Source organism: Ochotona curzoniae, unplaced genomic scaffold, assembly GCF_017591425.1.
Source record: "Ochotona curzoniae isolate NIBS_2020 unplaced genomic scaffold, NIBS_Ocur_1.0 scaffold_4505, whole genome shotgun sequence".
NCBI lineage: Eukaryota > Metazoa > Chordata > Mammalia > Lagomorpha > Ochotonidae > Ochotona > Ochotona curzoniae.
Genome location: NW_024467118.1, coordinates 28,934,353 through 28,956,240, shown reverse-complemented (window position 1 = coordinate 28,956,240; position 21,888 = coordinate 28,934,353). Strand labels below are relative to the sequence as shown.

The 21,888-nt window shown below is 42.4% G+C and overlaps 1 protein-coding gene across 4 annotated transcripts in view; it reads left to right on the top strand.

Annotated features, from left to right (window-relative positions):
- TXK (TXK tyrosine kinase) overlaps positions 1–21,888 on the top strand; it is a 98,073-nt gene that overhangs the window by 45,363 nt on the left and 30,822 nt on the right. For 2 of the 4 annotated variants that reach the window (XM_040966376.1, XM_040966375.1), the window contains 5 exons: positions 1,044–1,260; positions 2,945–3,009; positions 5,266–5,384; positions 7,122–7,279; positions 9,376–9,866. In XM_040966376.1, coding sequence (XP_040822310.1) covers positions 1,044–1,260; positions 2,945–3,009; positions 5,266–5,384; positions 7,122–7,279; positions 9,376–9,444 — 628 coding nt within the window. In that variant the 3' untranslated portion in view covers positions 9,445–9,866. Of the gene's footprint in view, positions 1–1,043; positions 1,261–2,944; positions 3,010–5,265; positions 5,385–7,121; positions 7,280–9,375; positions 9,867–21,888 lie in introns of those variants that run through there. The other 2 variants (XM_040966374.1, XM_040966377.1) reach the window with 1 other exon arrangement.

Genomic DNA, 21,888 nt, shown 5'->3' with positions numbered 1-21,888 from the left:
CTTTTCAAGACTTGCTTGTCTGCCATTGCTTTGCACACAGTTTCTGAAAGTTCACCTTAAGAATGTGAAGGACAAATCAGAAAAAAAAAAGTTTCTCTACTTCATTAACTGGTGTGTTCTTGCAAACTGATTTTATGATAATATATTAACAATTACTCATATATTATGGTTATAAATAATCTTCCTGGAGCTTTGATATGATTTTAACTGTGTGAGTGAAAAGAAGTAACTTTTCAAGGTGCCTTTGACTAATCCAGAATGAATTCATTGTAGATCTTAAAATTACAAATATTAATTTGAATATTGCTCTCCACAGCTACTAGTTGACAAATGAGGTCCCAGAAGAAGCAATACAGTTTTGGATTCTTGATGCCTAAAAACTTCCGGATGTGTTTTAGCAGGCACTGTTGAGGGACTTGCATGTTTGTATGTGCGTGTTGTGTGTGTGTGTGTGTGTGTGTGTGTGTGTGTGAAAGCCAAATGTACACTAAGGTTTCATGCTGGGTTTCATGCTGGGTTTCATGCTGGGTTTCATGCTGGTAAGTGTTTTTAAATCTCTGACTTTATCTAAAGTTTTCCTTTTCAATTGGCTATATCCATTAGCATTTAACTTTTAAGTCTGAGGTGCACCAGTCACGCTTCCCTCCTGATTGTCTCTCCAGAATTTGTTTGAGCAGGTGCAGTTAGGAAGGCTGGGGCTCAAGAAAGAGAAAAGCTGTGCAGTCTGGGCAAGGAGGAGCCCTAAGCAATATGGAAGCCAAAGACCTGCAGAAAGAAAAGGAGGGAAATAGAGGCTGCCAAGCAGCATACTGTCCCTATAATCAGACGCTGTGTCTCTGATGACGCTGGAAGTACTGGTTAAACTCTTGACCCTGTTTTCTCAGGGCATAATGTGGAAAGAAACCTGCTTTATTTTTTTTTCTCTGGTTAGGTTGATTTGATCATATCTTAATAATGAAGCTTATCTAGACATGGCAAATATTACCAGTCGTGTTAAAATGCATAAACAGTTCTGCTCACTGGCATGTGTTTTTCTCCAACAGGAAATTATCCCATTCAAGGTTGGTTCAGCTGTACGGGGTGTGTACGCAGCAGCGTCCCCTTTACATTGTAACTGAGTTTATGGAACATGGCTGCCTGCTGAACTATCTCAGGGAGAGAAAAGGAAATCTTAGGAAGGAAATGCTGCTGAGTGTGTGCCAGGATATTTGTGAAGGGATGGAATATCTGGAGAAAAACTGCTATATTCACAGGGACTTAGTAAGTATGGTACAAACTTCCTTATTACAATCTTAAATAGAGTACACATATTCAGAAGGTCGTAAAATCACTTTTCAATACTTTGAAGAATGCATTTTGGTTTATTTTAAAAATATTTTCATATGCAATTTATTGTGAAATGTAGGTGGAATCAAGGAAAGTTTTACTTGTAATATGCCTTGAAGTAATTCATTAACCGACTGACTGGAACAGGTTTCGTTTACTTTTCTATCTCTCCTCCTGTTCTCTTCCCATCACCTGTGTTCCCTTCCACCAGAACTCATACATGTGCTGTACCCGGCATAAGCCAAACACTTTTCTAGACACTGGAAGTCAACAGTGAAGTTCAAGTACCTGGGACTGAAGCTGCCTGCAGGCAGGGGCAACTTGACCATAATGGTACCCAAAAGCCTAACTGGCTTTGTTTAGAGGACTAGTGATGCCAAACCATTCTATTTTGTAATGCCTGAAACACCTCCGTTTTAAAGAATTGTGTCATTCCAATTGTGGTTTTCCTTGCTGCCTCCCTGTCTTGCTTCCTCCCAAGGGACACTTTCTGTCCATTCCAGATGTCATCATGATACTCACATCTTTTCTTCTGTGCTCTCTATGTCTCTTCTCTAAATCTAAAAGTGAGAATTTGAGAATTTCCCACATGTCCATCTCAGACATGCAGAATGACCAGGTCCTGTCAGGTGGCAATGAGCCTTTTGTCTGTCAGGGATCTTCCTGATGATTTGCCTTAAAGGTTGTTGCTGGTACTTCCTGGTAACTTCCTCACTGGCTCCTCTGGCTTACCATTTCACATTCCTGGATTTTGTTAGTAGTAATAATGGAGCCTCATAACTGAGAAATTCTATCAAAAGTTTCACCGATATAAGGCACAAGGCCTAGTGTGTGTATATATATACACTACGTATATACTTATACACATTTTACTAAGTTGCCAAAAATGGATGGTTTGGGCATCAGATAGATTGTCTAAGCGTTATACTGAACCATGTGTAGTTCACTGGAGTGATTTTAGGAAATGCAAGATGATCACTATAAATAGGCACATTCAAAGAAATGTGTATTATAAAACATTTCTTAATTTTTATTATCAGAAAGCATAAAGATATGAAATGACTAAGCCTTATTTGTTATGTAAATTAGGCTTTCCTCTTTACTTATTAAGATAACTAAACATACACAATTTCTAATGTCAAGATGTAAAGTTGTTGTCCCTTAGAGTAAACCAGTTTTATCAAGAATACTTCTTTAATCTCAACTGAATTTGAACTGTGGTAATGCAACAAGGTGGAAGAATCCACCATGGTGGGGGGTGGGTTTTGGGGAGGGGAGGGGGGAATCCCAGTGCCTATAAAACTGTGTCATATAATGCAATGTAATCAATTAAAAATAGAAAAAGAATACATCTTTAGAGGAAGTAAACATTCTAAAAAGTACAAGTTTTAAAATTTTTTCTAAGTTTTAAAAATCACTTTGAAGACTCATTCAAATCCATTATTTGAGAACAGGGTGTTGAGTCCTATATAGAGTTGATTGGTACCAGCATGAAAGGAACTTGGCTGTTCACACAGAGAAGCAATGTGGCTCCCAAATAAACCAGGAAATGGAGAATAGGAACTCTTGAAGGGAAAAAATTGCATTCAAACTTAGAGGGTTTTTTTTCTTTCTGTAGGCGGCAAGAAATTGTTTGGTCAGTTCTACATGTGTAGTCAAAATTTCGGACTTTGGAATGACAAGGTACACAATATCTGAGTTTTTCTTCTGTTTGCCTGTAGCAGGGGATCTCTCATTTTTTAACTGACAGAGTGAAAGTGCAATGGTTTGGCTGGTTCCGCTAATGCAGGTGTTGGTGTGGTTGCTGGGCCTACTGACCCACCTTGAGTTTTAGGACACACAGTCATTTTAGCTGCAAGGTATGAGTTCATTGTGAACTGTTTCACACGTGTCCTTTCAGGTCATTATGAATACTAACAAAACCATGATACATTTTTAAATTTAAAAATATCATTTCTTGGTTTATTTATGTGTGTGAAGTTAAGGGAATTTTTTTCTAATAAATGTATCCTTTTGAAAGCGAAAGGAATAATTTGACCTTCTCAGCTATGATTTTTGTGTCATTATCAAACAGTTTATTTTTATCCTTTTTAATAATCTAACAGTTTGCATTTGGGGCACACATTTCTTGGTGGTATTAGTAGTTGAGGCCTACTAAGTCCAGGGTTTCTCCCTGATCTTCTACAGCGTCAACCTCTAAGTTTTGTGGATTGCATGGGGCTGCAGTACTGGGAAGGAGGTGGCTGGTCTGGCCCTCGTTATCCACACAGACGCTGACAGTACTCACAGCCACCATCCCAGGGCCAGCCATCCACATGGGTAGCCACGGCTCCATGTTAAATTTCTGTTTGCAAGTTTCTCTAAGAACTGATTAGAAAATCTGCTCTTGTTGCTTCCATTTGCCTAGACACAGTCACAGCCTTTCTTTTTCTGGAATCTTCCTGCCTTTCCTATAGCTCTACCTGAGAGACAGAGAGAGGGTACAGGCCTAGCCGGCATGTGAGTCCCACTCACCTAGCATGAGGGTAGGGGCTTCTCCACCTGCCATGTTTCCTGCACAACCCTTCGAGCCTAAGAAACGGGACCAGCTCAGCCATGCACTGATCACTAATGCTCCTTCTCATTTTCCTTCTACTTTCTCTTCTTCCCAGCTCAAGGCATCATTTTCTAGGTGGATGGTAGATGTGGTGATGGTGGTGGCAAGAAAGATGTATTTATTTTTATTGAAAAGTCAGATATACAGAGAGGAGGAGAGGCAGAAGATCTTCTATCTGATGATTCACTCCCCACAATGGCTAGTGCTGAGCTGATCTGAAGCCAGGAACCAGGAGCCTCTTCTGGGTCTCCCACATGGATGCAGGGTCCCAGGGCTTTGGTCCATCCTCGACTGCTTTCCCAAGTCACTAACAAGGAGCTGGATAGGAAGTGGGGTTGCTGGGACATAAATCAACGCCCATATGGGATCCTGACGTGTGCAAGGCAAGGACTTCAGCCTTTAGGCTACCGCTCCAGGCCCAAGACTGCAATCTTAACCATGATTTATTTTTCCCAAATATTTTGTTAAGAACTCTGTCCTTCTTCTCTGAAGAGTCTAGACTTCAGAAACTCAGTGTCTAGTGAAAATGGCTTACCCCTCCCTTTTTTTCCCTATTGTTTGTTCTTTACCTGAGTAGTAGGAAAGCTAATTTAGTTAGGTGATTAATAGTGGAGTGAGACAGAGTATATGAAGATAAAATGAGAGTAAAGGAGCAGCATTAATAAATAGTTGAAAAATACTATGTTGCATATTCAAGGGACAGAAAATCCGTCACGATCTCTGTAGATTCCTGCACTTGGCTATTCTTCCATCCATTTCTGGAAAGACAGAGAGGTGTTTGCTTTGTTTTTTTTTTTGAGGAGATGGGAGTTGTCCTTCATTTCTTTTCCTATAGATCCATTCTAATCTATTAGAGATTTTTTTTTATCATTAGAGGATTATTTCATATAGTTTTGTTTGCCACATTCTATGTGTGTGTCATAAAAATATTTAAATAAAAGGACAAAAGGTATTCAACTTTGAATTTATTCTTTTCCTCAATCACAACAGTGTTCCTTTTAGTGTTTATCTTGTATTTCCTTCTTATTACCTGGGTTGGTAGAACAGTCAACACACTTCTTCGCAGAGTAAAGAATGCCTCATAACTGACAAGAATGGACCACGGTTTGCATTGAAGAATTGTAATGAGTTTCTGAGGGCCAAGGAAAATAAATACAACTGAGACTCATTTCAGGAAAGGAAATACTATCAGGCACTGTGCTACTAAGAGAAAGCGCACAGAAGCTTTCTGGGCCAAAACACCTTGTTTTTTTTTTTACTAACTCAGAGTTCACGAGGGATTTAGAAAGTACATAGAACTCAGAGGCAGTAAGCGAAATCTGCTTTGAATCCCATGACTGCAGGTACGTTTTGGATGATGAATATATCAGTTCTTCTGGAGCCAAGTTCCCAATCAAGTGGTCTCCACCTGAAGTTTTCCATTTCAACAAGTATAGCAGTAAATCTGATGTCTGGTCATTTGGTGAGTCTATTTGTTGAACTTTGACTTAACAAACAGAATGAGCTTTCATTAAAAAAAATGATTTCTAACACTGTATATTATTAAAAAAAAATCTGACAGCTCTGCTTTTTTTTTTTGTACTAGCCACCTTCACATTGTCCTCGGTAACTGGTATCACTAACCTGTGACACTCCTGCCATTTGAATCTTTCCTTCTCCCAGTTAGCACTTGCTGTAAATCCAGAGTCCACTGACCTAGAAAGCTCAGCCAATTTTTCTATACTACATAGGCTTGAAGGGAAAAAAATGACCTTACAGTGTCATCGAATTTTGGGTATAAGTAATAACCTTCTTTATGTAACTGCTCCACAGCTTGACAATTTTTCAACTATTCAGTTAACAACTGGAACTTTAAAAACCTGATTATCGTAACCTCGTTTGACTTCACAACCTTCAAACTTTGTGATCTTTAGACTAGATCTCCCTTGGGACCTGTCTATTGGATGACATCATTTATAGTGAAAGAAGCACTATAGACTCATGTGCAGAGTAATATATTCTTTGGGTTGATTTTCAAAAAGGCAAAAATATGTCAATGTATCTGTTCTCCCTCATCCAGAATTTCCTGGATGACATTGGGTTGGGGAGACACCTGAGCCCTTGATTGCCCACGATAAGGTGAACACTGATAACATTAGCGCTCCACTGACTGACAGTGGTCTCAACAGATGATATTTTATTTTATTTATTTATTTATTTTTAAAGATTTATTTATTTATTGGAAAGTCAGATATACAGAGAGGAGGAGAGACAGAGAGGAAGATCTTCCATCCGATGATTCACTTCCCAAGTGAGTGCAACGGCTGATGCTATGCCAATCCGAAGCCAGGATCCAGGAACCTCTAGGTATCCCACACGGGTGCAGGTTCCCAAAGCTTTGGGCCGTCCTTAACTGCTTTCCCAGGCTACAAGCAGGGAGCTGGATGGGAAGTGGAGCAGCTGGGATTAGAACCGGCGTCCATATGGGATCCCAGGGTGCATTCAAGGCGAGGACTTTAGCCACTAGGCCATGACACTGGGCCCCAGATGACATTTTAAAAGGCAGTGAAGTTGTGAACTACATCTCAGAGAGCAATGGATAGCACTATTAGCACCTCATTAATTAGCTGTAGAGCTATTAGAATTCCTGGAGTTTTAGTTGACCATTGTCTTTCTAACACACTGAACTGGCTTTGTTCTTACAAAATCCTCTGACCCTAGCATAGGCTTGGCTTCTAATAAGGACTTAATTAATATTTATAGACTGTAAGTGAATATTGGTTTCAAACTGGAAGTTCTTAAAGGAATTTTTCTGCTCAGTCAACAATTATTGCTCAGTAGCTACCACTTGACTGGTAACTCTCAACACTAGCAGGAAGCAGAGGGTCACACACACGTGTCACTTTGTAGGAAAAGGCAGAGAAGAGTCATTGACCTTCATACATGGGCAGTACATAGTAATGCAAAGACTGTCAGCAGTTTCTCCCATTGGGTGCTAGTCAACACCAATGGGGAAAAAAAGCCATTGTTTTTACATGTGTTGTTTTCAACATATAGTCCTCAGGAACCAAGGTGCATACACTGTTTCCTCAATAGAACTGGTCTCATTCTAGGTGTTTGGAACTAAAATGCTGGAGGAGGAAAACAACGCCTTGTGGTTGGGAGGTTTTCCCAGTTCCAAGTAGCTATTTCACTCTGTTGCTGCATATTTCTTTCACAGGGGTTTTAATGTGGGAAGTTTTCACTGAAGGAAAGATGCCTTTTGAAAATAGATCAAATTTGCAAGTTGTGGAAGCCATCTCTAAAGGCTTCAGGCTGTATCGTCCTCACTTGGCACCAATGTCCGTATATGAAGTCATGTACAGCTGCTGGCATGAGGTATGTGTCCCCTGTTCTCCCGTTAGAGGTTGTCAGCCCAGCAGCTCAGGGCAGATCTGACCATCAAATCGTTACCCTAGGATCCTGCTACACAGAAAAGGGGTGTCTAGGATGTGATAATGATGTTGAGAGCCATGGGTACCAATTCTACCCCAGATCCACTTAGTTTTTAGCGTTGGCCTTTCATCTAGGGGATTTAGTGCATTTTCCAGGTCTTCTGTGTTTGAGATTCGTTCTTGCAGAAGCTCATGATGCCGTTAGTGCCTTGGTGATTATGTATCTTGTTACCTCTCAGGACTGGTCAGTGAACACTAAAGGTAGAATCAGGCTGGATACATTTCCCCATTGAAAAAAAGGAGGATGTTTTTATTTACTTTCCTTCCACTTGGCTTGCTTTCCTGAGCCTAAGAATAATCTCTTTTGATGGCACCCAACACCCCTGATACAGATGAAACTGGAATGGGAATGAAGGCAGAAAGTGTTCCAGGAACTTTTGTTCAGGAAATCATCTCTTCTGAGTCCAGGTGCTCTTCATTAAAATGCCAACTTTAAAAATAAGGCCAGAGCGGTTTGTGTCCCTTCTCTGAATTTACTGTGCACGATACAGCCCACAGCCTACCCACTCTTCCTGTTAGACTTCCCTCTGATCAGACAACACCTCTCTTCCCAGCTGATAGATTCAGCCCAGAAAAATCATAGCTTGGTCAGGAATTTCCTCTTGATTGGGGGAAAAAAATCACTTGCTTCTCAATCTCCAAACCCTGGAAAATTAAATATTTAAAGAGTGTCATATTTGTTCACATTTCAGAGAAGTATTAAACTCATAAAACTCCCTTGTTATAAAAACATTTTACATATGACCTGTTCCACAAAGAATCTTTAAAAATATGGGAAAACGCAAAGGAAAGTGTTTGTAGCAGTCAATCACCTTAAGAACCTCTTGGTAACAACAAGTAGGTAACTTAGGGATGTATCTTATGTATGAAACAATATACATGTCCGTGTGTGTGATGGAAGACTGAGATTCTATGTGTGTGTGGAGAGGAGACAAAAGAAGCAGAAGGGGCAGATTGGATGCTACTGGGAGACCGAGTAAATAGTCTCAAATTGCAGGCAGGACATTGATTAAAGCAATATCTCAGTTAGTTGATTTATTTATTTGCAAAAGTTCATTTTGCCTATGACTTTGGTCCAAGTGTTCACTTTGGTACTTTTGGATTCAAATGTGATAATATTACTATTGCTAAGTACTGCCCATGAGTTCTACCTGCAAACTCAGCCTCCTTGGAAAAAAAAAAAAAAGCGACAATGTTTGCTGGCAGTTTTAAGGAGCTGAGCCTCCCAGCGTGCCCTCGTCATCATCTGCTCTGTCCTTGGTAGTGCTGTCCTCTGTCTACAAGCTGCAGAGGGTGGTGTCTCCTCTACTCTCAACTCTGTGTGAGCATGTGGCTAACATGAGTAGTTCTATTTCTCAAGTATTTCAAAGAGCCAACAGTGGCATCTCTTGTTCTTCATGAAGTTAGAGCCAACCTCATTCCCCAAGGCGATGATCTGTGACTTCCTGCCTGGGGGATTTTGCTGACTGACCCTTAAGATGAGAACAACCTGCACCCCACAATCAACAAAGTCCCCATGGAAGATATTGCATCTGTTTTCTGAATGGAATTCTCCTTTCTAGAAGGGATCAGCCATAGCTGAGTTTGGGAGCCTTACCTCAGTCTTCCCTCCCAGCAACACCTTAATTCCATTCAGGTCAAGTCAGCCAAATGGATCTGCGGGGCAGTGCTGTCCAGGTCGTTCATTTGGGCGGCAGTGGCTTGAGCCTTTGTCAGTCACGGCGTCCAAGGGTGTGCATCAACAGGAAGCTAGAGCTGGGAAGCAACACCAGGCACTCCCATGTGTGGCAGGGATGTCTTCACTGGCATCTTAACTGGTATTCTGGCTGCTAGGCCAAAAGCTCACTTGTTCTCTCTCCACAATATCTTTTTCTTCCCTTCTAGAGGTTCAAACTGGATCTAGGTTCCCACCAACAAGTTCCGCAACTGGTGTCTGAATGATCTTAAACTGAGCTGACTGCTTCTATTTCCCTTTCTCAGAAACCCGAAGGCCGCCCTACATTCACTGAGCTGCTACAGGTGCTCACAGAGATGGCAGAAACCTGGTGATCTGCGATGGAATGTCAATTTATATGGTCACATGACAAGATTGTCACAAGATGAAATTGAAAGTAGGGTCACGACTGATGGTGAATCTCTTCCTTTATCATTGCTGACTCTTGGAACCAGGCCAAAGATCACAGGCTTTGGAAATTTTAAATTTAGGAATATTCTGGCGATAGTTTTTCTCCATTGTATGAGAGAGGTTTCTGAGCCGTGTTTTTCCTGTGGAATCTTTCCCATCCCATGTGTGAAGAAGGGAGAAAATCTTCATAGTGGGTACCCTTCATGGTCATAGCCAAAAACCCTAGAGGGTCGATGGCAGTGTGTTGTTTCACAAGGGGTCTCTTTCCTGAGGAGGAGTGACATTCATGACTTTGGTGGCCGATGCAGAGAAGATGAAAATAAATTCTGCCAACTCATGGAATGAATGAGGCCTCCTCTGAGTTTGATGATTTTGAGCCACGTAGATCCATATGAGAAACACAACTTTAGCCACTCCATGAATGTGGGCATTCTGGGTATGTCTCATAATCTTCCCATATGTTATTTACTAAACACTTTCTGCACCTGTATGATTGCACCTGTATGATTGCTTTGGAGACACTTGTATTCCAGTTTTAAGCTCCGTTACAGGAGATAATCAAATTCCTCCTTTGAACAAATCCTGGTGACATTTCCATTGACAGGTGAGAGCCATTGCCAGGAAATTCAGGACTTGATTTCACAGCGGGGGTCTCATACTTTGCGCCTGTGCCATTGGACAGCTCCAAAAAGTCTCATAGTAAGTGCCTTCTGTGCTTTTCTTATTGTTTCCAAAAGAGGAAGTACAAACAGGATATCAAACTCCATCATTTCTGAAGTCCAGGATTTTGAATTCAAGATGAGATAACCAACAACCATAGTTAAATCTTAGTTTCTCATGTACTGTTTATGACAATGCCAGAAACTGTTTGACTTCATTCTAAGTGCTTCTGAATAGTGTAGGGAGAAAGGAAAATGGTAGTGTAGTTCTCAAGAAATCTCACAACAGGAGCCCACTTTTGGGTGCTGTCTCAACCTGCCGTGGGTCAGGGGTCCATTCTTTCTCATTGTCACTAGAGCAGCTGATTGTCAATAGTTATAACTTTTATTTTGAAAATATTATTTTTGTTTTATTTGGAATACATTCATGCACACGTACAAAGAGATCTCTTCTATTTTCTGGTTCACTTCCAAATGCTTGCAATAGCTAGGCCTGTGCTGAGCCATAGTAAGGAACAAGGAGCACCATCTGGATCTTCTACGTGGATGGCAGGGACCTGAGGCTTGGGCCATCACCTGCTACCACTCAGGGTACACCCTAGCAGGAAACTGGAGTCAGAAGGCTAACACTGGAATCAAAGCTCTGCAATGTAGGAAGCAGACAGCCAAAGCCACATACTAAGCGCTATGCCAAGCATTCACCATACTAACTGTGACTTTTAAGTCATACTTCTTCCACTCTGAGAATTCTTTGAATATTACTAATACAAGTAACATCCATTGTTAGACTCTAATGAGCTTTGAGTGCAAGAAACATTTGTGTAAGGCACCAACCTGTATCTGAGATGATCACACCCACCAGCGGTTGTTCCTGCAAGCTGAAGAGAGACAGTGTCCCATTAGGGGAACACTATTCAAATATAACTTCCAAAATGTCACTCTAGAGGACATGAGACGATTACACAGCAGAGGCTGAGAGTGGGGCGGTTAATGTAGTGATACAGGGACTCGTGTGATATCCGTGTGTGCAATAAGGTGCCCTTTGGAGGTTTTGTTGAGCTTGGCACTCCTATTTCCCATCAAAAGAAAAAGCCAAAATCAACACAACCAAAAAATCCACACCCCACCCCCCCAAATTCCACAAACCCAAACACTGAAGAGCCAGTAATGGCTGTGGAACGCCTTCTGTCAGTGAGGACATACGATGCAAAGATTCACAGCCAGAGAGAAGTGATTCCTGGGCCTCATGACAGCAGCTGGCACTTCTAAGAGCAAGTGTTGGTGGTGATGGTGAGCTTTTTTTTTCAACCCCTCAGGAAAGTTGGAATTGACAAATTAAGAGCAAGAATCACTGGAGCTATGCCCTAGGCAACTAAGACTCCAGATAATGTGTGAATTTTAAATCTAAAATTTAAATCTAAATACCATAGTCTGTGTAGTTATGAAATTTTTCTTAAGAGATAGGGAACTATACTTCATAAGTATAACTATGCTGGTATGAGGTGGATATGGGTAGTTTAAGGCCAGATGCAGCAATACTTGAATAGCTCTGCTTGAGAAGTAAACAGGAGCTGTACAAATTGGTTGTAGAGAGTCCTGAAGACAGAAAAGTTATGTAGTGAAAAAGAAAATATGATACATGAAATTGAAGGATTCTAGAGGCCAAACAGATGATACAATCAATGACAATGACTTCTTGGCAAGAATAGCCCCAGGAGAGTTTGCTTTAATAAATTTATAAATGTGCTTATTTGTTACTTTTTCAAAATTTGAAAGCAGAGAATGTGAGAGCAAGGAAAAGAGCTAGAGAGAGAGCTCCCATCTGCTATATTACTGGGAGCTAGCCCAGGCTGGAGCCAAAAGCTGACAACACAATCTGGGTGCCCCACATTGGTGACAAGAAACCAATGACTTGAGCCATCCCCACTGTGTCTCAGGCTCTGCACTGGCAAGAATTGGGAGTCAGGAGTCAGTGCTTGAATTGAACCCAGGTACTCTGATGTGGGAGATGGGCATTGTACAGCCTTCAGTCTCTAGGAAGGTGTTCTCTCCTTGTGCCTACAGGATTATTAGGTCTCTCTTTACCTGCCTGCGGGATGCGGCCATAGTATGTGGGGCTCACTTTGATGTGAAGATGTATCTACCTTGGATTCACATCTGTAGACCAAATGCTGCGTCATGTAAACGCAAATATTCTAGCCCATGGATTATGTCTTAGTTTTAGCTTTTCAAGCCCTGATACTCAAAATTCAAAATTAACTTGTGGCATTTCCCAGGGCTAATGCTGGGAAAAGTCAAATCTAAAATCTTCCCAGGATGGCCTAAGCCTGGAACAAAAAGGGTAGAGGCCTGTTTTTTAAGCCTTTGTTCATTAAATCATAAAGAAATACACAAACCATGAGCACATAGCTTTATTAGCATTTGCAGAGTAGGGGCCAGTGATGCACTACCCCTGGAGTGTTGATAAACCATATGGACACTAGTTCAAATCTTGGCTGCGCCACTTCTGATCCATCTCTCTGTTAATGTGCCTGGAAAAACAGCAGAATATGGCCCAAGTGCTTGGGCCTCTGAAATAATGTGGGAGACCCAAAAGAAGCTCCTGACTTCACACTTGCCCAATTCCTGCTGTTTCGGTCATTTGGAGTTTTGGGGAATGAACCAGTGGATGAAGGATCTCTTTTTCTCTCTCTTTTTCTCCTCTCCTTCTCTCTGTCTCTGTATCTCTTTCTCTTTGGATCTGCCTTTCAAATAAATAGATATATCTTAGGAAAAAAAAACTGTATTACTGAGCCAGATCAAGAAGTGGTACATTGCAGAATTCCAGAAGCCATTCTCATTCACTAATCAAATCAAGTTAATTTTAAATTTTTTTTTGTATGTTGGATCTTTTGATATATAGTCTGTTGTGCCTAGTTTCTTTCCCTCAACAATAGGTTTGTTGACCCATCCATGTTGTATGTATTTGTTTTATTCCAGGGCTTATATTGCATTATGTAGTATAACTTTTCCATGTATTACTTTTTTTCTTTTGGGGGAATATTTGGATTATTTTCAGTGTTTAACTACTAAGGCCATTGCTGCTATGGACATTGTCCTATACATCTTTTGGTGACAATATGTATTTCTGTGTATATATGCCCAGAAATGGAATTGCGACACCAAATGGGATATGTTTGTGCAGCTCTTGTGAGTTATGCCCGACAGTGTTCTTCAGTGGATATCATCAAGGCTATAACCTGCAGCAGTGTATGGGAGATTCAGCTGTTCTACAGCCCAGGCAACAACTGGAATTGTTTTAGTTGGCTGTGACAATTGGCTGAGGACCAAAGGATGGGATGCCTCACACACAGCTTTGCTTTCTGCATTTTGCTGCCACATCATCTCCAGGCCTCCCTCTTGGTTGTCAGCGTTGTATGGAAAATGGAGAGGAAGGACTGGTGTTCAGGAAGGCTGGCCTGGGCCGTGTGTTTGCAGTTGCTCTCTCTTGTTTAGGGTAGGGCTGCCCTTGTCCTGTTTCTTTCAGACCTGGAGCTTCACCTTGTGGGCATCCTCTGACAGTGGATGGGATCATGAGTCTTGTTCCTGTCCCCTGCAAGGCCATTTGCCTTATGGGACTGCACAGCTTGGCCCTTTTCTGGTTAAGAAAAATTATTTTGCCCCTTGCTAAAATGGCAAGGAGGCTTTATGCAAGATGATTGCAATTGTGGGGAAAAGCTGAACTCATTGGCAAACAGTTGGCTAGTCATCTGGGACATTGCTGAGGAGACCCAGGTCCCATGTCAGAGGCCTTAGGTGATAATCCAGCTCCACTTCTGACTCTGGATTACTGCTGCTCTGAAGGCTGGGAAGCAAGAGGTGGTCACTCAAGCATTTTGGTCCTTCCTACCCATATCGGAGACTTGGATGAAGTTTCTGGCCCCTGGCTTTGACCTGGTCCAGCCCCAACTTCTGCAGGTATTTGGGAAATGAATCAAAACACCTCTTTGCCTGTTGTCTGCCTGCCTCTCTCTCCCCCAACCCCTCTCTGCCTTTGTCCCTCTGTCATTTGAATAAAATAAATAAAAAGTAAGTAACAAAAGAAAGACTGAACTGAACTCTGCAGCAAAGATAGTAGCTGGGGATGAGGTTTAATGGACAGGGCAGGAGTCAGGGATATAAAGGAACTAGGAGGAAAGTTCAGAGTAGACAGAGTCTTACCCGACTGGCTCAACAGGATGCTAACTAGAGGCAGAACAAGGACTTTATTATTAAGGGTGAGGGAATAGACTTTGATCAGATAGCCAAGGTCAGGAGATTCTTGCTGAACTGACTTAGCAAGATTCTTGCTACAGTCAGGCCAGGGATGGCCCCAGAAGGAGGCCTGGCCGAGACGAGGGCATGAGGCTGGGAAAGGAGATGCTTCATTCTTCTCTGATGAGAGTCTGGTAGAAAACCAAATTGAGCAAAGCATCTTTTTGTCCATGTTTGCTGGGGTACACACACCACAGCAGCTTCTTACCACTGGTGTAAATACGTGAGGCTTCAGGCTTGGGGCAGTCTTGTCATCCGTTCCCCAGTGTGCACATCCGGCCCTACCCTTTTCATTTTCAGAGACCCATTTTCCTTTGCTGTACTCAAGGGTATTTTAGAAAGATCATGGAAAATGCCCCTTCTAGCTGGGGCTAGGGAAACTGGGTTTAGTTCAACACTATAGCTTTAACCCAATGCAATAATAAAAATACTTTCCCTCGGTGTGGCAGGTGGTCTCTCAGCTGTTGCCCCACCTGTGTTTCCACCCATGATAATATCAGGATATTGACAGAGAGAGGCAATTCTATCCAGGGTGATGTTCAAAATTATCAGCAACTGAATTGGCCCAGACCAACTAGAATGAACGCTGACTGCTAGCAACTCACTCTGCCCTTCCTGTGCCACTTGTGACTCTGAGCCCTGGCAAGGTGACCTGTCAGGAATAAAGGGTAAATGTTGTTTGTCTTGGGGCAGTGTCCCTGGCACCTCTAGTCTCCTGACAACATTTTCTTATCATTTAAGTTGCTATACGCCCTGATGACATTTGCAGACCGAGCTGGTGACCGGTATGGGCTGGTCTTGTCCAACCTGGCCAGAGCACAACTCTCCTTGGTTGACTTGCCTTTATTCCAGCACTCACTGGCTTCATGGACCTGCCCTATACAGCTAGCATCTGCCCCTCAGCCTGGGCTTCCTGGGTGCTACAACTCACTCCCCCCTTGAGTGGTGGGTGCTGTGAGAGTGCTTCTGACTATCGATTCAGTTGCTTCCTGCTTGCCTTCTAGAGCACATATGGAAACTGCAAGTCTGCAACTCCACACTCTGCACCCTCAGCCATTTCATGCAATGCTGCAGAGTTAATCTTACTGTGCTTGTATGGGATCCCGGCATGTGCAACGTGAGGACTCTAGCCACCAGGCTACTGCACCAGGCAGTAATCATGCCCACCAAGTGAGCTTTCCTTCCCTCCCTGACTAAAAGGAAAACTTGTTCTACTTCTTCCTGCTTTGCACGTGGCCTTGAAACCTGGAGGGAGTGGGGGCTTAGGGAAAACAGGTATGAAGATGAAGGCCTATGGATAGTGCTGCCATGTTAAACAGGAGTTGTCGGTCCATCTGAACTGCAGAGCAGCAGCTCATTTTCTGTCTAGTTGGCGTGCTCTTTCTCCATGTGTGATCATTTTCCTGACGATAGACGGACTCCCTGTGTAGATGTCGACACTATTAATGCCATGTATACACAAGATTTACAACTCAAATGATGAACTTGCTGTGCCAAGAGTAGGGCAGGCCTCTAAGGAGGTTGGACAACACCCATAGAGCAGCAAAGGCAGACTGCTGTGCAGTTGCATGAAAGGGTGAAGTTTGCCTGGTTTGCTCTTATAGCAAGCGACAAAGCAAGGGACACTCAGGCTCCTTTACTGGAAAGGCAGGGAAGGAGCGTCGGGTCTGGAAACTAACAGCAGTCAAATGCCAGTATTCCCTTCTTTCACAAAGAGAATTTACTCAAAGATTTGAGAGGCAGATCACCAGAGTTAAAGATAGAATTTTCCATCTGCTTCTGTCATTCCCCGAAGGCTGCAGTAGTCAGGATTAGGTCAGGCTGAAGCCAAGAGCCAGGAACTCCATCCAGGTCTGTCATCTGGGTGGCAGGGGCCCAGCGCTTGGGCCATCACTCGTTGTTTTCTCAGGTGCTTAAGCAAGGAACTGGATCAGAAACAGGATAGACAAGACTCAAACAGTCTCTCCAGGACAGGATGCTAGTGTGGGCAACAGCAGCTTAACCCGCTATGCCTTTACACCCACCCTTGGAGTCAGACTCTTGATGACCATAAATATGTCACAAATATTGCTTGGAATATACTTCAAGTTTGTTTATCATTTACCTGAAATTCAAGTTTAACTGGACATTCTGATTTTTATTGGTTTAATATGGCAACCCTGCCCAGGAAATGCAAAGAGCCAGGATGTCTGCCAGCAATATTGAGCTGGCACTGATTCTGAATTGTGTATTCCCAGACTTTATTACAGACAAAGAAACTTCTGTTTCTGGAAGCAACCGTTAGTAATGTTCCATTTCCTAGAATGAGGTTCATTTCTGCTGACTCCTCTCATGGCAGCTACTGTCCTGTGCAGTTGTGCTTAGAAATCTTTATGATGCCCCTAATGACACTGAGACTCTTAGATCAATGTCAAGGACCACCTGGTCCCTGTCTACCTTTGTGCTGCGTAGCTTCCTAAACTCTCAGACAGTAATGCCTCTTCCCCTATAACAAGGGTGTGACGACCCAGATCTTAGAGTCGTAATAATTAAGGATTGTGGAGGAAATCCTCAAAACGGTCCACAGGAAGCACCGATGCTGTCTTAACCGATACTTAGCTATGTCCGTAAACTAGTCAACTTGCTGATAGTGAAATTGTCACAGACTTAGCATTTTTGTTCTCTCTTTGTGATCCATGTGTTGAGATGGACCTTTGGGAGGTAATGAGAGTTACATAAAGTCACCTGCACGGGCCCCTTGTAACAGAACCAATATCTAAGAAGAGCAGGCAGGCAGCTGCCAGTTCTTTCTCCTTCTGCAGCATACAAGGGCACAGAGAGAAGGGATTTGGCTCCGCACCAGCAAGAGGACCTTTCCTCGCACCTGGTGACGTCCGTGTCCTGGTCTTGGACTTGCAGCCTTGCACACTGTGAGGAACAGACTTCCATTGTTTAATCATCCCAGCAGATGGTTTGAGCTGATGAATTCCAGAAATACTCAGTTTTCATGTAAATATTTTAACTGTATTCACAATAATGTTAAATTTTTAAGTTTTCAGGAAAAGGTGCAAAGGATAAGGATAATGTTGAAGGGAGAGAGAAAGAATGGATGATGGCCCTGATTCTTTTTTAAGATTTATTTTTATTATTGCGGGACAGGAAGGACGGACAGAATGGACAGACAGACAGACGGACAGATGGACAGGCAGACGGATGAGAACAACGACGAGGAAGACGGGACAGGGAGAAGAAGGACGGGCGGGAAGAAGGGTGGCAGAGAGAGGGCTGGAAAAGTGGTAGAGAAGTAGTAAGACCTAACTTTGGGGACAAGAATGGAGAAATGCAGCAGAAAACGGGGACAAGAACGAAGAAGGGTGGTGGAGAGAGGGCTGGAAAAGCGGCAGAGGAAAGCTAAGGCCAGTGGGGAAAGGGACAGCGGAGAAAAGGGTTTAAATGTGGCTGCTTTTGGCAGTGAGGGGTCTGGTTGCGGTTCCAGCTTTTCCCAGACCCTCAAGAGTGTGCCTCATTTTTTTTTAGTGTCGCTGCTGGGCAGCGACAGAGAGTGGCATTCTATTTTCAAGATATATTTAACAGTTTCATTGGGAATCCATCTTTGATTTGGAAGTAGAGATTCCATGATCTATTGTGAAGACTCTGGTGAAGATGCTCTGTGCTCATTTGTATGAGCCTGGGGGTTGCAGGAAGTCAGGGAAAGAATTTGAGAAAATCTCCAGTCTGCCTCTATTTCTGGACTCAGCCTTAATTTATAGCCCTTAATGGGAACATCTCACCTGTTTGACCCAAGTATCTTCAAATTGACACCACCTCCCATAAACACGTTTCCACACCCTACCTTTTATCATGAACCAATTTCATTAAAAACAGAAGCAAACCCCAGAATCATTCTGATTTTTTCCCCCTCTTCCTCACACTGTATCAAATCATATTGATCCTACCACCAAAAGCATTTTTTATAGTTGTTCCTAGTTCTCTGTACTTAAACAGTTTCCTGACTCACTTTCCTCACTGTCTCAGTACTTGTTACTATCTCTAATTTACAATCCTTTCCACATCTGATTGTGGTACCCTCTAGGCTTGAAAGTCCCAGGGTGATGACTATTGCCTAGAGAATGACATTCAAACTCATTAGCAAAGCACTTTAAGGACTTTCTCAACCTGGCCTTAGGCCACTTCCTTCCAATCTCCCACACCTCTCACGCTCAACTCCCCCCAAGCAGTTAAATTCCTGTGTTCTTTCTATAATCTAGAATACTCTGCTTTCATTGTTCTACTTGGAAAAAGTCTACTCTTAGAGCAATAATTGGACTCAGCAAATACTTATATGACATCCTATCACTGTTAAGTTATTTCAGTGTAAAGAGTATTTCAAAATAGGCAACAGCATAGAATTTTTATACAAAGTCCAGTGCTCTCTTTTCAGAAACAAAAAAAAAAGTAAAGGTCAAAAGATGAAATGATTTGCCAAAGTCACAGAAAGCATTATTTTACACCAAGTACAGGTAAATCAACGGAAGAAATTAGTGCTCCAAGTAAGACTTAAAGGAGAAATACTTTGTTATGTCAGTTTGACAGAGTAGGAATACCATATATTTTTGGTATAGTTTTGTGCATTCAGTAATCATAATAAACTTATGGTCACTATGTATGAATTCTATAAAAGCAAATAAAATAATGTACATTAGAATATAAGTTACAAAATATATATATATAAAACCAAAGTTATTTTTATTATTGCAAAGTCAGATTTAGAAAGAGAAGGAGAAACAGAAAGGAAGATCTTCCATCTGCTGGTTCATTCCCCAAATGGCTGCAATGGCTGGAACTGAGCCAATCTGAAGAAAGGAGCCAGAAACTTCTTCCAGGTCTCCCATGTGGGTGCAGGGTCCCAAGGCTTTGGGCTGTCCTTGACTGCTTTCCCAGGTCACACGCAGGGAGCTGGATGGGAGTGGGGGCAGCCAGGACACAAACCGGCACCCATATGGGATCCCAGTGTGTGCAAGGCAAGGACTTTAGCCACTAGGCTACTATGCTGGGCCCAGTGTGCCCGATTTTAACAGTGTTGTGATGTGCCTAAGGAATTGAGAACACCTGTTGAGTATCTTAAGTACTTTTGTACTTGTTGAGATGTGACTTACAGTAGTTGAGGTCTTTGGATCTGTGGATTTTCAACCCTACTGGCAGATTCAAATCCTAGGGGAGGAATTTAACAACTGTGTTTGCCATTAATCTCACCCTTAGATTTTTTTTTTCTAAAAATATTTATTTATGTACATATTTTTAAAGATTTGTTTTTTATTTATCAGTTACAGAGAGAAGGGGGGAGGGAGGGAGAGATCCTCCACTCACTGGCTCACTCCCCAAAGGGCTGTAATGATTCAAACTGAGCTGATCCAAAGCCAGTAGCCAGGAGCTTTCTCTGATGTATTTCTGTTTTTGAAAGAGTTACAGAGAGTGGGGAGACAGACAGAGCTTCCATCTACTGGTTTGCTTCCCAGATGGTTATAATGGCAAGGGCTGGGCCGGACAGAAGCTAGGAGCTTCATAGAATCTTCCACATGGAGTATGTAGGCACAAACACTTGTACCATTCTCTGCTTGACAGGGAGGTGAATAGACAATGAATCAGGCAGGACATGAATCTGCTACCCATAGGTTCTTAATTGGCTTGGGGTGGGACCCAGGCAATGATAAGTCTTGAAAACTTCTTCAGGTGAAGCTAATGTGCAGGCAAAGGCCAAAATCATTGCTGTAAATCAAACACTTTATGTACATATAGGTGTGTTTACTCTGGGTTGAGGTTTGTGACATTCACTAAAAATTGGGACATAAGCTAGATTTCATCATTGCTTATGATGACTCACCACGTTTCCAGAGTATCTCTGATTCACTTGTCAACTTGAGCTGGCTTCCTGATAGCGTACTTGGTGGGCAAGGGTTAAAAGCACTGTGTTAAACTAGTATGGAATTAAACCTGAGAACAGAGAGAATACTATATCACAAATGGCCAGAAAGCAACTAGGGAGCTTGGAGCTTCTCCTCACTTGATTAGTCCTAGGTCTCTGAATGAAAGCGTCAGGTAGCTGGTTGACTTCTAATGCTGCATATTTCATTGGGGGCCATCACATGTGTGGAATTCCATGAAACCTCAAGAAAGAGCCACAGGTTCATATAGTATAAAAGGGATTTAGGTTTGTTTGAGAAGTTGACTAGTTGGCTAGAGAAATGGAAATGGGTTTATTACTGACTGAAGTCAGCCTAGCCTATTGTCTGCTTGGTAGTAAAACAGAACAGGTTCCCACTTAGCTGCATCACTTACATCTCACACTTGCTGTTCCCAATCATGAGATGAAGTCATCACATCAGAGTCTAGGCACGCACATGCCTGATGAAAGCAGTTGACATTCACTGTTGGACTCAGATTGGTCAGACTTTGTGAAAATAGCTGATGTGTTCATTTTCTGGGGACTTGCCTCACCAGCCCGAGCTACTGAGTTCAGCAAAATAGTATACATACGACTTGATCTTGTTGGACCAGTTCCTCCACACTTTAGTTTTCCTTTCTGCTGCAGGCTAATCTTCAATCATCAGGCACTTCCCAAGGAGAAGTGCAGCTGAGGTGCCTCACCCGAATTGTGTGCATTCCTGAGTTCTGTTGGATTCTAAACCAGTTTGGTCCTTACAATGAGCCAACAATGTCATCTCACTGGTATTTGTTTTCCCTTTTATCCATTTAAACTCAATCTAGTAGCCTGTCTGCTGAGTGTCTGTGATGGTGCTTGCTGAAAGACGGAATCACTGTATTAAGCTTGTATCCTGTGGCCCCGCAAGCAGACTCTAATCTGGTAGAAAATCTTGCCCCTTCTGTGCATGCAAGGTTACGCACAAGGAATTAGGTTTCAGCAAGGTAGCAGCAATAAACAAAGCCCCATTTGGCCCATAGGAATTAATTTTGTTTCCTTCAAGCCCAGTGCATTATAAACCAGCTTTACAGTTCCTGTGGATTAAAGGGAAGAGAGATCTCTTTTATTGAAACATAGTTTCATTTAAACTCTTTTGGTGCTATGAAGAAATGTTAGCCATCGAAAATAAAAACAAAAGCTAACTGAGAGACACAGTCTGAGCGGGAGGGCTATTTTGTCTATTCGCATCAATGAAACACTGTCTTCCTGGGTGTATGCTAAGCAGTGTTTTTGAATTTTTGTTCTGCCTGATATACACAATTAACTTGGGGAGGGCCCACTATCATTACCCAGGATCCATTCCATGCCTTAAGGTTTTCTCCCTGGGTACTAGACAACTGTGACCCTCTGGTTGAATTACACAGGTGGTGAATCCCTCTAGTTGGCACTCACATAGTACCCCACAGGCTTTGGGGCCGGGGGGTGCTAGGTTCAATGGCATACTGTTTACTGACAAG